This window comes from Lethenteron reissneri, chromosome 48 (genome assembly GCF_015708825.2).
Source record: "Lethenteron reissneri isolate LAM-NWPU_2019-01 chromosome 48, ASM1570882v1, whole genome shotgun sequence".
NCBI classification, from domain to species: Eukaryota; Metazoa; Chordata; class Hyperoartia; order Petromyzontiformes; family Petromyzontidae; genus Lethenteron; species Lethenteron reissneri.
Genome location: NC_083826.1, coordinates 798,092 through 813,693, shown reverse-complemented (window position 1 = coordinate 813,693; position 15,602 = coordinate 798,092). Strand labels below are relative to the sequence as shown.

The 15,602-nt window shown below is 45.8% G+C and overlaps 1 protein-coding gene across 1 annotated transcript; it reads left to right on the top strand.

The window, feature by feature from the left end:
- Positions 1-1,435: 1,435 nt before the first annotated feature.
- Positions 1,436-10,812, top strand: GLUL (glutamate-ammonia ligase). Its single transcript, XM_061571844.1, has 7 exons — positions 1,436-1,648; positions 4,451-4,631; positions 5,430-5,591; positions 6,054-6,200; positions 6,693-6,820; positions 8,222-8,421; positions 8,971-10,812. Exons 2-7 carry the CDS (start codon positions 4,466-4,468, stop codon positions 9,302-9,304), a joined length of 1,137 nt encoding a protein of 378 aa, XP_061427828.1. The 5' UTR covers positions 1,436-1,648; positions 4,451-4,465; the 3' UTR covers positions 9,305-10,812.
- The last annotated feature ends 4,790 nt before the right edge of the window (positions 10,813-15,602 follow it).

Here is a 15,602-nt window from a genome sequence, read left to right as displayed (position 1 = left end):
CATCCAGCAGTGAATGCACCAAACTACATTTAAACTGTAAATACAAATTGTATTATACATGTTTGAGTGATCCTGTAATAAAAATAGCAACACGGTAACGATTTGGGGTTATTGAGGATGTAATTCATGTGAAAATCAGTGTTGATATGTTTATGCTTTGTGTTTAAACACTCTGATGATGTTTACACTTTCCTGTTCGTTCCCAACACCATTATTTATAGGTGAATAGGTGTCTCCTGAATTCAAATCTGAGTTTAAGTCAACCATATTTAAGCCAGCTTCTCTACTGTCGTGAGTGTGATGGTGTCACCTTAGTGACGACTGCCCAGAAAACATCTTGTGAATGTGTTTTTTCACTTGAGCCCTCTTACGTCCAGCCACGGGAGATGTTCATCTCCACTGTGCCACTGGCGGTCAACATCTCCATGCCGTGTACAGCGAACTGGTCATTTAAGCGTGCATGTTGGTGTGCATCTTAAATACAGCAGGAATTAAGTGTAAGACATATCCTATCCAAGACGACTCAATAATGTGTACCACAGTCAAATCCCATATCTAAATTAAGAAAATTATTTTAACATCACCATCAGCAGCCACACTCTATCCACAGCTAGCTTAATGCTACCCAAAGCCATAACTCTCAGAATCTCAAGGTACAAACGTCAATCCAAGCTCCTCCACACAAGCCGGTCTCCATCTCTGGGGTGGATATCCTCGTTTAGAGGCCACTTCTTTCTTAGTCTCGAACTACGGCCTTCTTCCATTCATGTTTGTTCGCGGGTTGTTTTGTTGACACACTCATTCACCTCATTGTGATCATGCTTGCTTACACGTGTGTCTCTCATACAGACATATGTCCGGGTTTTTTGTTGTAAACTTGTTGTACATAACTTTGGTGTCACAGGGCTATACCAAATAAATGAAACTTGAAATAAATTAAACTTGAAAACTTGGTAAAGTGTGGTAGAAACAACCCCGATGACTACGAAAAGGGTGTGTGGGTGGAGGCGTTCATCCAGCATTGTAATGACAAATAAGCTGTTTAATTAGCATTTCTATTTGGGATTATGCCCAAAAAAGGACCTTTGTCAAGGGAGACCTGTTCTTAGACTTTATGGCGAATTAAAGTTGTCGTTCGTCTCGCTGTTGACCGTCACAAGGTGTTGTTGCTGCCTACGAAATTGAACAAACCGTGTTCTGTGAAGAATGTAAAACAACACCCGACGCGGCCATTACTCCCAATGAGGAGTTCCTCGTTCCTGAAAGGGGGGGGGGGCACAGGGGCGGGGGGGTGCGGGGGGGGTCCACCACTCACTCCCCTCAACCAATCACAACGCGTCTCGCGCCGAGCATGGCTCTATCACGCGCCCGACCGACCAATCATCGGCGAGCTTCGGCTATAAATAAAAGCGCTCGGCGTCTTTGCCATTCAGTCGCCAGTTGTAGCCGCCACGTGTCGCCTCTTGCTGTTGTTGAGCGGTGCGCGGCTGGGTCGCTGTCTAAGCCAGCAGTGTAACGTGGCATCCAACTCAGACTAACACGACACCTGCCGACTGGTCTCAAGGTGTAACCTGCTCATTTCAGGTTCGGGAAGCACTCTCTCCCGCCCCGATTTAGTTCGGTTTTTATTTGTCAAGAGCGCGCACAGGTACGTTGCTGTTGTTGCTGCTGGTGCTGCTGGATGTGTTGCCATGGGGTTTGCGGTGCAGTAATTGTGGTCTTTGTGTACCAGCTCCGAACAATAATAGACAGAGAGCAGCGGAATGAGAACCCCTGCCAAGTGCTACACGGCAGAGTGTTACACAACGCTTTGGAGTCGGGGGGGGGGGGGTATATTCGTAATGCAATTGTTTAAAATGTTTACACGAAATGGTGATATGCTGAGTAGCGTTATCCTTTGTTTCAGAGAGCACGTGGGCAGGAATTTGCCAGCTCTGGCTGTGTGTGTAGGCTTGCATTCGGTAATATATCAATTGCACTAATCTACGTATGTATGTGTACATTCGTACAGAAACGACCTGATCATGTGGATTAAGATGTGTATTTTATACCATTACAGTATTAGACTCTGATGTATATTTGTGAATGTGTAATTTTGTATTGTGTTGGGTTAATAGCGTGGTGTTTTAAGCCGAATTTGTATATATTTTTGGAATGCCATTTAGTATTTTGGTGAAACAGAATCGATGTGGATGCTATATACATTATGAAGGGATACGCCATTGCGTAACCACGGGATGTGGACGAATCTCGGGGAGCGATAGAGAATGTAGGCGAATCCGCAGGCTCGTGATGTTACCTTCAAGTCAACGCGATGAGCTTCATATTCTTAGGTTTTTTTCTTAGGTTTTTTGCGATGAGCTTCATTTTGCTATACCACGGCCAATGCAATAGATGGTGACATTTTGAGATTTGTATTCCCAATTTGATGATAAATTGTGGAATGTGTCTGCAGGGATGACCTGGGAGGCAAGGCGATTGTTGTTTTAACCCTTGCTTGGTCACGCAATGGTGGCTAATCGCTGCTGCCAGCACATGCCGTGTGTGGTTGAGGCGGAGTGCCGCCACACAAAGACATTCGTGGCAGAGGGCATTGAGGTCCCTCCTTGGTGGCTTAGGGCGACTCTAAGATGGGCACTCAACTGGCTGTGCCGGCCATGTGAGGAATCTGCCTGTAAACGATGGTTTACATTGGGCACGAAGCCCACATCACAGCTACTCGTGTACTGCACCTTGAGGTGCCAGCACAGACCAGCGGGGCCGCAAAGCAAAATCACACGGAGAGCCATTTTATTGGAATTGGGTAAACAAAAAACTAAATTATTCAACAGCCTTGATTAATTTGTGTAAATGATGTCACGAAGCGGTCCTCAAAGAGCCGCATGCGGCTCCAGAGCCTCCGTTTGCTCCCCTCTCGGCCACGAATCCGCGTGATTGCAAGGCGACTCGACATAAACTATTAATGATGGCAAGACCACCTGATTGGCAAGTGTTATAGAGGTGAACAGGAAATGTAGCTCTTCGATAGAATGAAAAACGGCGTTTTCAAACCGACACTTAGATTGGCAATCGCAAAAGTAGATTTTTTTTTAGATTGGCCCATTTATCATGGCTCCTGTATAATGATCACATTTAAAACATTTTAAGAATGCCTTTGAACATTTTTTTATCGTGAATTCCATCCTGAAAATTGGGGACGACGTTTGATGCGGAGAAATTCTGGAACGTTTAGGGTTACATTTGGATGATGGCTTATCCTCATAATTTATCCAGCTGTTGTCGTAAGGAGTTGTTTCAAATGCCACTGTTGTAGTAAGTCCGTGCTTGGCTATCGTTACAAGCACCTATTTTTAAACCGTGAGAGTTTATTTTCAATACAGCTGGAGTTACGTTCGAGAGCCATCTCTTTGGCAATATCCTTGCTTGAAGAGTGGGTGTCTCGCCACTAACAGACACCGGGCCTCTTGTCCCTCTTAAACCCAGAGGGCCGCGATGTCCATTCAAAGGGTTCACAATTTGCATTGTATTTTTGGTCTGCTGGCCAATAAGGCCCTTAATTCTAGATTTGAAGAAAAATAAATAAATAAATAAAAATAATAAATAAAAATTTTACCTAAATAAAAATGTATTTTTCTTTTATTTTTTTACCTACGTGACTTTACCAAAAAAAAACAAAGAATAGTCCCTTGTCGAGACCTGGCACCGTATGCAGTTTCACCTTCCCCATCGATCAGTTTAGATTAGAGTTTACAGCAGGTAAGATGGATTTGAATGCAAAACTAGTAGGACTTTTTTTTTTTAACCCGATTTGGCTGCATACACCACCTCCCCTCAATCCGGTGTTAGATTATGTTGTTGGCAACATAATTTTAGGTTCTATAAGAAATGAAGTGGATTGTAGGCGATGCGTTCAGTTGGCTGAAGAGTGGGCAGTGGAGTTCACATGTGGTTTTAAAATGTAACAGGGGTTCTGTTGGCCTCTTTTTTGTTGTTCAAACTATAGCAGTAGCAAAAGTAAATTCCGATATTTACTCTTTGGTTATTTTGGTAAAGTCACGTAGGTAGAAATAAAATAAATTTCTAACTCTGGAGTGAAGCTGAATAATTGTGAAATCTGTGGAATACATGGAGTTAAAACGTCCAGCAGCTAAGCTTGCTGCCCTAAATGAGAACGCATGATAGTTGTACTGATGGGGAGATGGTTTCGTGGTCACCATCCACCATGTGAGGTGGTTGTTAACTTGAAGCTTTGTGGCGTGAATGCTCTCTTCGTGCTCCTCGTTAAAGCTTGTGCGCTTGGATTAATCTGCGTCAGCATCGGCCACGTGATCAATTACAATCCAGGCCATTGTATATCCACGTGTAGTCGTGTTGCTGCAGAGACGCGGTGTCTTCTCCCATGGTTTGTGGCGAGACTACAATGCGCGGGTTTCTCCCCCCCCACCTCCAGAACCAAGCTGCTGCCATGGCCACTTCGGAGAGCTCGCGGCTCAACAAGATGGTGAAGAGCAAGTACATGGAGCTGCCGCAGGGCGACGCGGTGCAGGCCATGTACATCTGGCTGGACGGCACGGGGGAGGGCCTGCGCTGCAAGACGCGCACCCTCGACACGGAACCCAAAACCGTGGCCGGTGCGTGAACCACCACAACAGCCCCCTATTCACCACAGTAGCGGTGGCTTTCACCGCGGCAGGAGATGGCAGAACCTGGCAGAACGGAGCCCTGCCCGGTGTTTTGGGTTGACCGAGATGACTGGCACCATCTAGCTGTAGACAGTACGGCAACTAGCCCAGATTTAGCTCAGGTTTGTTGGGTTTCTCTTGTAGTGTTATACAAATTAATTTGCCAAATATTTCAAACCTATACCTCAAATGTTTCGCGCAGATACCCAAATCTTAAGACGTAGTGGAGAAATAATTTAGTGCTTGTTGTTTTGGCTGTTAAGTGATTATTTGGTGGCCTGTTCCTGAGGTTTGTACACGTTGCTTGCTGGGGCTGTGTGGCTTTGTGAGGCCTGCACTCTTGTTTTTCGCCCCAGGGGTTAGCAGCTTAAATCTTAAATTCGTTCACCTCATTGTAATTAAATGGGGGGAAGGGGACTTTATTTGCTATAAAACCTGCACATTGTCTTATAATTGTGTGAAGTAGCCTGCGACAGTAAGCCATTACCTTTTTGGCACCGCATCTGAATTCTAACAGGGACCTAAACTTGGTAATCTGCCAAACAATTGTCGTGAATGATTGTGAAGTGGCTGATGCCCCCCCTGCACTTGGCTGGGTGGGTTGTAATTCCTCTCTAGACCAAAACCACCAACAAGACACTTGGTACTAGCTAGCAGACATACCAAATAAAAGCATCCTCATTGGGAGGCTTGAATGGGAGCTGGTTGAATAAATTGTGAATCCTTCCTTTGCCAATCTCTGTACAGATCTGCCCGAATGGAACTTCGATGGCTCGAGTACGTACCAGGCGGAGGGGTCCAACAGCGACATGTACCTGATCCCTGTGGCCATGTTCAAGGATCCCTTCCGCAAGGACCCCAACAAGCTGGTGCTCTGCGAGGTCCTCAAGTACAACCGCAAGCCGGCCGGTGAGCTTCTGCAAGTGCCTGTCTTTTTTGGTCGACCCACTTGCCTGGCTACCTGATTTACGTTGTGTTTTTGCTTTAAAAAAAATTTATCCATTCTTGTAGCTCCTTGAATGTTTATATATAGCTGGATTGAATTGTTTTAAAATAAGGCCTCGAATGTGCGAGTATATACGTCTTTAATTTTGTTGCGGATTATTGACATTACATTTAGACCAAGCCACATTATACATTTCCTATTTGCCTGTAAGGAATTTTTGTAAACGATGGACAACTGCGCTATAGAGCCAGGTCTGTGATTTCTATTAAAATGAAGCGCCGCTTGTGCATTTGGAGGGCAGTGTGGGCCAACTCGAGGTGGAGCTAAGATGGGGCCATGCCACAATTTCCAGTTCGCCCCGAGGAGCCTCTTGAATGTTCAGTTGCTTACCGTCTCCGTGTTTGTGTGGTCTTTTCGCCCTGCAGAGACAAACCTGCGTGGGACCTGTAAAATGGTGATGGAGCGCATTCGGGCGCAGGTGCCATGGTTCGGCATGGAGCAGGAGTACACGATCCTCGGCGTGGATGGGCACCCCTTCGGCTGGCCGTCCAACGGCTTCCCCGGGCCCCAGGGTGAGCGCTGGGGGTGCCGCATGCGTCGTCTCTTTGTTGTGGGCTGCACGGGTGAATGTGGTCACTATTGAAGAAACAAAGCAGCTCTGTAGGCTGGTGCAGGACTTTTCTCTCGGTATGCTTCCTGTTTTGTTCAGTCTTGAGCATTTGTGCTGAATCGTAAATGTTTCAGGTTATTAACTGTTCCTTCTCATATGAATTTTCCTGGCAGCACTGCTCTTGTGGTGATATATGGCCATCCTGTATAAGCTGCTAACTTGGGTAGTATAGGTTCCAATTCTTACGTGATTTACCATTGAATCACAACTATAATTGGGCTATTGGCAGTGGTGGTGAAGGCTGCTCTAGATGGTTTTAAAAAACCTTGTACCTGGCAATGTGGTGTTTCACAGTTATAAATAAAGGACGCCTGGTTTATGTGAGTGCATGTGGTGGTGGCAACCAATGACTGGGGCGAGTGTTTGACCAACTGCCCCGTCTTTGTGCCTGCAGGTCCATATTACTGCGGTGTGGGCTCTGATAAGGCCTACGGTCGGGACATCGTGGAGGCGCATTACCGAGCATGCCTCTACGCCGGCGTGAAGATCTGTGGCACCAACGCAGAGGTCATGCCCTCGCAGGTAAACAAGGGGGACACGGCATCCTTGACACGCTCGTCTCGATCGTGACATGCGCAAATGACCAGTCAAATGGATCGATTCGTCAAACTCGGTCGGTGCACTTTGGCCTCTTGATTTATTTTGCTTTATTGCATCGTGATGGGGTAAGGTTAAATGAAATGTCACGATGTTTTCTGGAAGTGAAGGCAAGGGCCTCGTTTTAGTTTGTCTTGGCATTTTTTTATTCAAAGTTGACCTGTTCATATATGTTAAAGTTTATAGGGTAATGCTTTCTGTTTATCCAATTACATTTGTAGACATGTGTCTAATGAGTTGGCATGTTGATACATACCCTAGACTGGCAGTCACACACAGTCTTGTCGCGAGAACCATCGGCACTTTTAGCAATTAAATATTCCGCATTTGTTATTGCCGCAATTCTTGTTCACAATGTATTGAAGCGATAGCTGCACACGCGTTTAAATTGTGCTAGATATGTTTTCAGTTGCTCGGTGTATTTACTCGACCTCTGATCAGAATTGCGAAATGGGTGTAGTAACGCTGGGAAGCCAAAATGTCGTTACTACCGAGGGCTCGTTAATCGGAATGGGTTTTATCCTGTCAACACGCACTCGCTGCGAAGTTAAGAAATTCTTATTTTGGCAGTTCTAATATTTTGTCGGTCTTGTGCAAGAAGCAGTGGGGATCAAATGTTTGTTTATGTATTTGACGACGTTGGGATGATTGGCCACACATTTCCCCTCTGGCTCTGCAGAGGCAGACTAGAATTGAACCATTTGACATCCACACCCACGGTGTGAACTTCTGTCGCCCGAGATCGCACATTCAATGACGCAAGTAGTTGTCGCAGAAGGAAATGAATTTACACTTAAAATGCCGTTTAAGAAAATGCCAAGACCGCACCCAGTAACCCAAATTGTGAAATGTTACTTTATCTGTGCAGCATTTTCTTGAGAACAAATGGCTTTTACCTGACAGAATTGCGTTCGTAATTGCATTTTTGGACATGATGCTTTATTAGAAATATTGGACCCTGCTTAAAATTGTATGCAGAGTGCTTACCATTGATGTTGAGATTGCTTCACTTTTTCAACATCAGTGGCAGCCAGTTAAGAAGGCCCGCTCTCTCATCAATGAAGTATATGGGGTATTTTTTTACAAATTCATGAAGGGAGCAGTTGTACATCACAGTGCTACAAATCCGATTACTCTCGTTTAATTCCTGGCTACGGTGTCGTGTGTTGTGGTTTACACTGGCCACTCGCATACCTCGCGTGCCCCAATAGGTGGTTGTTAACGGCGTTTAATGCGATAGCCTGAGCGGTCGGTCACTCTTCTTCAGCTTCCGCCTGCCCATTTGTGCACGATGTTAACCTCGTCCTTGGTCCCCCCCCTGCGTAGTGGGAGTTCCAGGTCGGGCCCTGCGAAGGCATCGACATGGGCGACCACCTGTGGGTGGCGCGCTTCATCCTGCACCGCGTGTGCGAGGACTTTGGTGTCGTGGCCACGTTCGACCCCAAGCCCATCACGGGCAACTGGAACGGCGCCGGCTGTCACACCAACTTCAGCACCCTGCCCATGCGGGAGGAGGGTGGCCTGCAGTAAGTTTCCTTCTCCTCTCCCGTTCGGTTTCCGGTCGTAACGATCCGTTTGTGAAATGTTGCTGCGCAAATTGGCAATATCTGGGCCGGATGGGCCATCATTTGGTATCAAAGTATAGTCGTCAACTTTCTTAATAACATCCGTGAGCTTTGCACTCTGGATGGGTCTGTTGACGTGTGCATGGAGAGATGGACTTTTGTCTATTTGTGTTGGCCCATCGACCTATTGCTAAATGCTTTTATCTATTTTTACCCTGTGGATGGAATCAAATAGGTGTTCCATAGCCCTGGACCAAAACTCAATTTTAGCTATCACTTTTTAAATTACTTCCTGCATCTGGTAAAGACCTCCAATTACGAATATGGACTAAATTAAAATTTTCATTTCCGCAATTGAACTGACAGCTTGGTTATCTCCTCCATGATGATGAGGGTGGTGAACATGCCCGCCCACGCACAGACTTTTATTATCCACGCAAACCCAAATTGTAACGCAACTAACGTCCGCATCCCCTCTGCGTGTCTTCCGCCTGTCCCCCGTCACGCCAGGCACATAGAGGAGGCGATCGAGAAGCTGGGCAAGCGGCACAGCTACCACATCCGCGCGTACGACCCGCGCGGGGGCCTGGACAACGCGCGCCGCCTCACTGGCTCGCACGAGACGTCGAGCATCCACGAGTTCTCCGCCGGCGTGGCCAACCGCGGCGCGTCGATTCGCATCCCGCGCCAGGTGGGCCAGGACGGCTGCGGCTACATGGAGGACCGCCGCCCCTCGGCCAACTGCAACCCGTACGCCGTGACGGAAGCGCTGATCCGCACGTGTTTGCTGCACGAGAGCGGCGACACGCCGACCGTGTACAGCGACAAGGACGAGAAGGCTTAGGGCAGCGCGAGCCGCTCCCTGCCCGTCCATCCACTCCCACGCCGCCACCGCCGCCTCCATTCCCGCTCGTTCGTTGTCCCCGTTGAGCCGCGCGTGTCGTCACCGCCGCTGTGTCCCTTCGTTCTCCATCACCCTCGATTGTTTTCAGGGTTTTTTTTTTGTTTTATTATTCCTTTCCGGAAACTGCTCACCTGGTGCGAGGAGAAATGAGTGAACGTAACAACAATAACAACCACCCATGATGTGTTTCTCGTGCGAGATTCTCATGGGGCATTTTTGATTTTGTTTCCCATCCGCTTAGTGCCACTGCTCATGGTAACGAATGGATTATAATACATTTTTGACGCTAATTTTTTTCCTTGATCATTATTTAACTGTTAACATTGTCATATCACAAGTGCAGTGAATGATTATAATTATTTAGCTTCTGCTGTGTGTGCGTGCGTGTTCTTGCCCATCCCACGCGGTCGTGTTCTGTTATGATTTAGATTGCACTTTGATTCTCGTTGGCTGGTACACGGGCTGAGCAACCTCGGCTGTTCACAAGAATGTAATGCTCCGTTTAAATTCTCATTCAAGGTTAAATGTAGTCTCTGCTTTTACCGTTTATTTTTAAACAGTTATTTTAAGCCTTTGACGTTTTTTCTCTTTGCTTATGAATCTTGCGTTTTTAGTTTTATATAAATTAACTCAAATCACGTTGCAATAATACAATACCAGAATATTAAAATTGTTTAGGAGTCGTTGTTTACTTAAACATAACTTGTTCGGACATACTTAAAGGGGTGCTGTATCTTACAAGTCTCAGACAAATGTTTGAGATCGTTTTTCGACTGTATGCTACTGTAAGCCTGTTGTCTGCCAAGCGTTAACCTGATGCAATATTTAAAGCTTGCCCTGTTTGTTTGTAAAAGAGTCCTTTTTGGAAGTCTCATTATTTTCATCCACTTTTGAACGGTTCAAATTGTGTGCTTTCAAACTGCCAACATTTCTAAGGTTTCTATTTCTGGTTTAGATTGTTTCTGTGGTCAATGCAAATTAAAAGAAATGAAAATCATAACATTTGGTTGGGAGTAATACAAATCTAAACTGGCACAAAGCTTGAAAACTGTTTTGTTTCGTGTGAACTGTTGGTTTTTGAATGCAAGTCGGCTTTTCTGAGAAGCATTAAAAGTAACAAAAACTTTTAAAATGGGCATTTTTTTTTTTACTGGTAAGCTTTTTGTAATTCAGTACATGTAACATAGCAGTGCAGAAAGTAGTTTTGTACTTTTTCAAATTTGCACCCACTAAGACCTCTTATTAAATGTGGTGTTTTTACTTGTAAAAGACGTTAACTTTTAAATGCATCTGTGATGTCTTGAAGCCTGTAGAATTTACAGGGTATATAGAATGAAGTGCCATGGTGTGTCTGGTATTTCGTGATGTTTTACCATGCAGTCTTGGTCTGTCCAGTATCTTGGTTTTTGGGTAATAAAATAAAACAAACCTTGAAAGGTTCACTTGGAGACTTTTGTTGTGTGTTATGCTTGAGCTGAATTGAATTCTTGATCCTTTGACTTTATAATGGCGTGTAGAGTACCGAAACAATTGGTAGTGCACAACAGCATCCACACCAAATTAGCACGATCAGAGGCTATAATTTCAGCCAGACAACAGCGATGGCGAGAAACAGTTGAAATTAACTTTGCACACTCCAGCCGCAAAGCGTGCAATCTTTACCATCTTGGCACCAGCGTATTATTTATAAAAAAAGGTGCAGCAAATCACCAACAACCAAATCGCCTCTCGCCTCCTAACCTGCACAAAGCCACCACAATGAACAAGCAACAACACAAACAAGTTGTGCGCAAAGATCTCTCTGCAACCTTCAGGAGCCGACCAACAAGCTCCACAATCTCCCGTCCATACTCCAGGGAAGAGATTGCTGGCGCTTTTCTGGCCACCAAAGCCAAAAAAGCCCGCAGCTTTTTTGGCCCAGTTGTAAGTGACAGTCTATGGTAACCCGTCAAAAGTGACCCATATCCCAACTACTAGAGCATAACACGAGACAGAAGCCTCGCCATCAAAAAGCACATCGAAAAGGTGTGTGGAAAACAATGCAGAGGGGCTCTGTTACGCAAACTGGGTGATACAACGTGGGGAGCCGCCACCAAAACAACCGCGCTCGGCGTGCTCCAGCGCCGAGTCTTGCGCGTGGGTCTGGGCATTAAGTGCCCACAGAAATTGGACGTCCAGATCTGAAATTCACTCCCACTGAGTGGCTACCGGTTCTGGCCAAAATTACGCCAGCAAACCTCTGCCGGGATGCAGCGACGGCAACCCTATTGGCAAAAATTGGAGAAAGAGGACATTTACCATTACAACAAGACCTGCTTGTTGGTAGGAAGTGATCAAATGTGAGGCAATTGAGGGCTGGGTAATGTGCATAATACAAGGCTTTGTAGTGATGAGATATATTAGGAAGCGTGGGTTTTGACTAAATAGAGCCACTTTGAAAGGGTAGAGATGCCAATTCAATTGTAAAAGTACAGGGGTGTTCAAGGCATGTGTTAATGTCCTGCTCGAGTACAGCAGAATCCACAAATCCCCGAAATTCTCCCACTGCCCACAGTTCGCAACTCTTTCCGTAATGCACGAGTACCATTGGTCCTGAAATCTGTGAAACAAAGATTTCCTGGATCTATTTCAGTCGTGGCTAATTGCTCCCGTACACCGCAAGCCGGTGGAGTCTTCATATTGTAATTTGTCTTTGCAATGCACAGCGCTTTAAAGACGTTGCCTGCACGTTGCAAGAAGCTGGCGACCTTTTTGCAATGCGCAGCACTTAAATAAAAACTTCACAGAAGTTGCCGGCTAATTTACAAAGCAACACGAGCCGTGTTGATGTCATCTGCCGAGTCCTAAATGATTTTACATTTTTGTAGACTTGATATCAGTCAAGAAATTTGTCTAAAAAAAGCAAATCACTTTTAAAATGGGCTCTTTATGTTACTGCTCCATTTGGGTCATTAGAAAAATGGGCACCTCCAGCGGTGAATTTATCGCAAATTAATGGAGCCGCACCGGACACCCTCAACCCGATAGTCTGGAAACGTTTCGTGGATTTTTGGAGTTGCGCAGCGAAATCCTCCTCTAGTCCACCACACGCCTCGTCGACGTCACATCTCTGTGGATTATGGGGAGGCGATATCCCCCCCTCCCCAAATCAAACTCAGGTTATCCGGGATTCTGCTGTGTATTAGCACGGTTGGCTCCGTAGGGTGCGAAAGCAGTGCAACATACACACGTGTGTGGGCATTTCATGGCGGGAAATTCTTGTTAAAACAGTGAAAATCTTGTCCGTCGTGATTAAGAAATTGCGACCGGTGGGGCGTGTGTGCGGTGTGGAGGAGGGCAGGTCACTGAGACCGGCACTGAAGTGGCAGGTTAGAGACCAAAGGGTAAAGACCGTGGGAGACTTGCGCAGCAGGCACTGGAAGGGAAGCGCACATTTTTAACCGTGGGCATCGATCAAAAGTAAGGAATGGAGAGGTGTGGTAGATTCGTTGGCTGCGATGGTGACACATTGACATCCCAAGAGAGGCAAAGTTATTTCATAATAGTGGCCTGCTGCTAATCCTGCATAATGCACGGGCATAATATTAATTTGAAACCCCCCCGGCCACCTCCTACGCATTTTCCATATGCTAAATTCCTCTTGATATGCAAATTATTTTGTCTAGGCGCTCTTCTTCCCACCTCCCCCCCTCCAACCCAGCTTAAATATACGCTCCAAGCTTGGTGGTGTTTCATTCTTCACCTGAGGACGGCTGCTTGCGTTATGGCCGAAACGTCGTGAGAATTATTTTATTATGTTTTATTTTTATTATTTTATTACTTCCCTTCTACGTGACTTTACCGAAAGAACCAAGAAGATGAATAGTGGCCTTGTTTAAAATCGTTACCCTCGGCGTCCTCTGAATCAGTGTGTTTTGGGGAGATTGAGCCAATTTATTTCTGCGGCAAAGATGCTTTGACAAACACGCTTTGTGTGGACTGTAGTTTTTTTTTTATCTAAGCAGAGCCAGTAAACCTGGGACTCAGGGCTATTTTAATGCAGAGTTGCCCCACGTCCCGGTGGTGACTTGGTAGAGCCGTGTCCGACGTCACTGGTCACACCACAGATGTGCAAAGGGTAAGAAACCCACCACGCGAGGCAGCTGCTGGTGCAGCTCGGGGCCTGGAACGTTCACGATGACACCATTGCCGCTGATGCAACCCCATGGGCGAGTGTATGAACATTCCTCGATTTCTTTGGTGACGCATAATTTCCATGAGCCAAATTTCATCAGAATTTTAATTAAAAGATTGAATTTTCAAATCAAGATTGAATTTTTATTCAAGTTCAGCTTAAAATTAATAGGAATTAGCAGCTTAATTTTTTTTATTGAGATATATTCTATCTTAGTTGAGAGTCAACCACAACCAAAAACACAACTGCCACTGTCTCCAACTTAAAAAAATATATGTTATGGATGCCTGATGCACAAAAGGAAAATAAAAAAACTCTCCAGTAGTGGTGCGACTGTGGTTATCCAGAACAGACCGCAGTACAACGTATAACGATGCATTGCTGCGTCAGCAGCAGCAGCGGAGTGTATCACCTGAATGTGAAATGTAGATGCTCTGCATCTACATCAGCAGCTATACGACAGAAGCGGATAATACTGTCCACATCCTATGTCTCAAGACATGGGGTGGCGATTGCCCCAAGTCATCCGCCAGCTGCACCTCTCACCCCCAATTATCATTGGTCACCTCTCACCCCTCAATTATCATTGGGGGTGAGAGGTGATCGTTGTTTTTTTATGTCACTATTGGGTCCCGTTTTAAAGCACACCACTTTGGGGCATGGAGTATGCACGAGTGTTCCCCGGGGCGCACTCGCAAATGTCCTAAATACAAAAGTGCTTCACAGACAACGTGGCGAGCGAGCCGTGGCCCACGTGGCCACCACCGGGGCTGTGAGTCGTGGTTGCTGATCAGCGCTCTGCAACAGAGAAAGCCCCAAGTGTTGGTCGTCATCCGTTGCAGCCGAAATGAGGAATACAGCACGCGCTGGGGTTACAGAGCGGCCAAATGCAATCGCGTGTCTGTATGTATGTTGAACGTGCTGATCGGAGGTGCGATACAACCCCAGTGACGAATGTGCACATCGTGGGGAAAGGAAGGCGTGTTCATTTTTTTTATTTTAAAATAAGGTCAAAAGCAGACACAAGGGAAATCATTTTACCTTTCTCAGAGACAATTTTGAGGATTAATTTCAGGCGACTGTATTCAATCGACAGTTATAGTCTCTTGATATTCTGAACGACCTCATGGTTACAAACGTGCACTCGCTTCTATCCCCACAGCCTTTGGTGACGACACTCTTTGCTTATGAATCTCAAAGTTCTTAACTCCTGAAAATAATTACCCCAGGGGGTGGAAACGCAAAAGCCTTTGTCTTGAAAAAGACCCACTGCATTGAAATGACTGACGATTAACAATGGGTTTCAATGAAGAGGAACGCTCTTGCAGATGTAACATACTCTCTTGTTAGGGACATTATGCTGCTTTAAGCACACTGTGCTGCTTGATAGGTAAACGGCCCATCATTACTGAGTAAATAATGTAAGCCCTTTATCAATCTACACATGGATTAGATAACCAGAGCAGGTCTACAGATATAATCTTGACTGTTAAGAAAAGTATGTGTGCTTGGGCAGGACACGTGACGAGAAGGGATGATGGCTGGTGGTTGGGATTTGGCGGCTAACGGAGGGAATCAGAATCTGAATATGTATTTAGACTGCTAGAGGAATGCGATGAGCTATGTAGCTCTTTGTCGCAGATGTCCAACAAACAATACACACACACGACAGGAGTGCAAAGTATAGGAAAGGGAAGCAATCCCTGGACATATATACCATCCAAATCTACTTTTATTTTACCAGAAAAAAGCCCACTGAGCTATTAGCTTCTTTTTTAGAAGCGATCTGGGCACAAATGATAGATCAGGGAAGTGGATTATCGCGTGAAAATGTATAGCAGCCAAATAATCTAATTGCATGTTTCTAAATGTGGAGGGAAAAACCGGAGGACCCGGAGGAAAAAAAGACACACGACCACGGGGACAGAGAGACGCAAACTCCAAAATGTACAGCAGCAGCAGGCGTGAGGGTTGGGATCAAAGCCGCGACCTCCTGCATACCAGGCGAGGTAGTTAACATCACGCCACTGTGCAGTGTGGTCGGGAAGGGCGTTGAGCGATGGA

Bases quoted from the DNA above. Each gene is read 5' to 3' on its own strand.
- GLUL (XM_061571844.1), top strand. From the start codon at position 4,466: ATGGCCACTTCGGAGAGCTCGCGGCTCAACAAGATGGTGAAGAGCAAG. The intron at 6,201-6,692 runs GTGAGCGCTGGG...TTGTGCCTGCAG, and splicing joins CGGCTTCCCCGGGCCCCAGG to GTCCATATTACTGCGGTGTG. The intron at 8,422-8,970 runs GTAAGTTTCCTT...CCGTCACGCCAG, and splicing joins CGGGAGGAGGGTGGCCTGCA to GCACATAGAGGAGGCGATCG.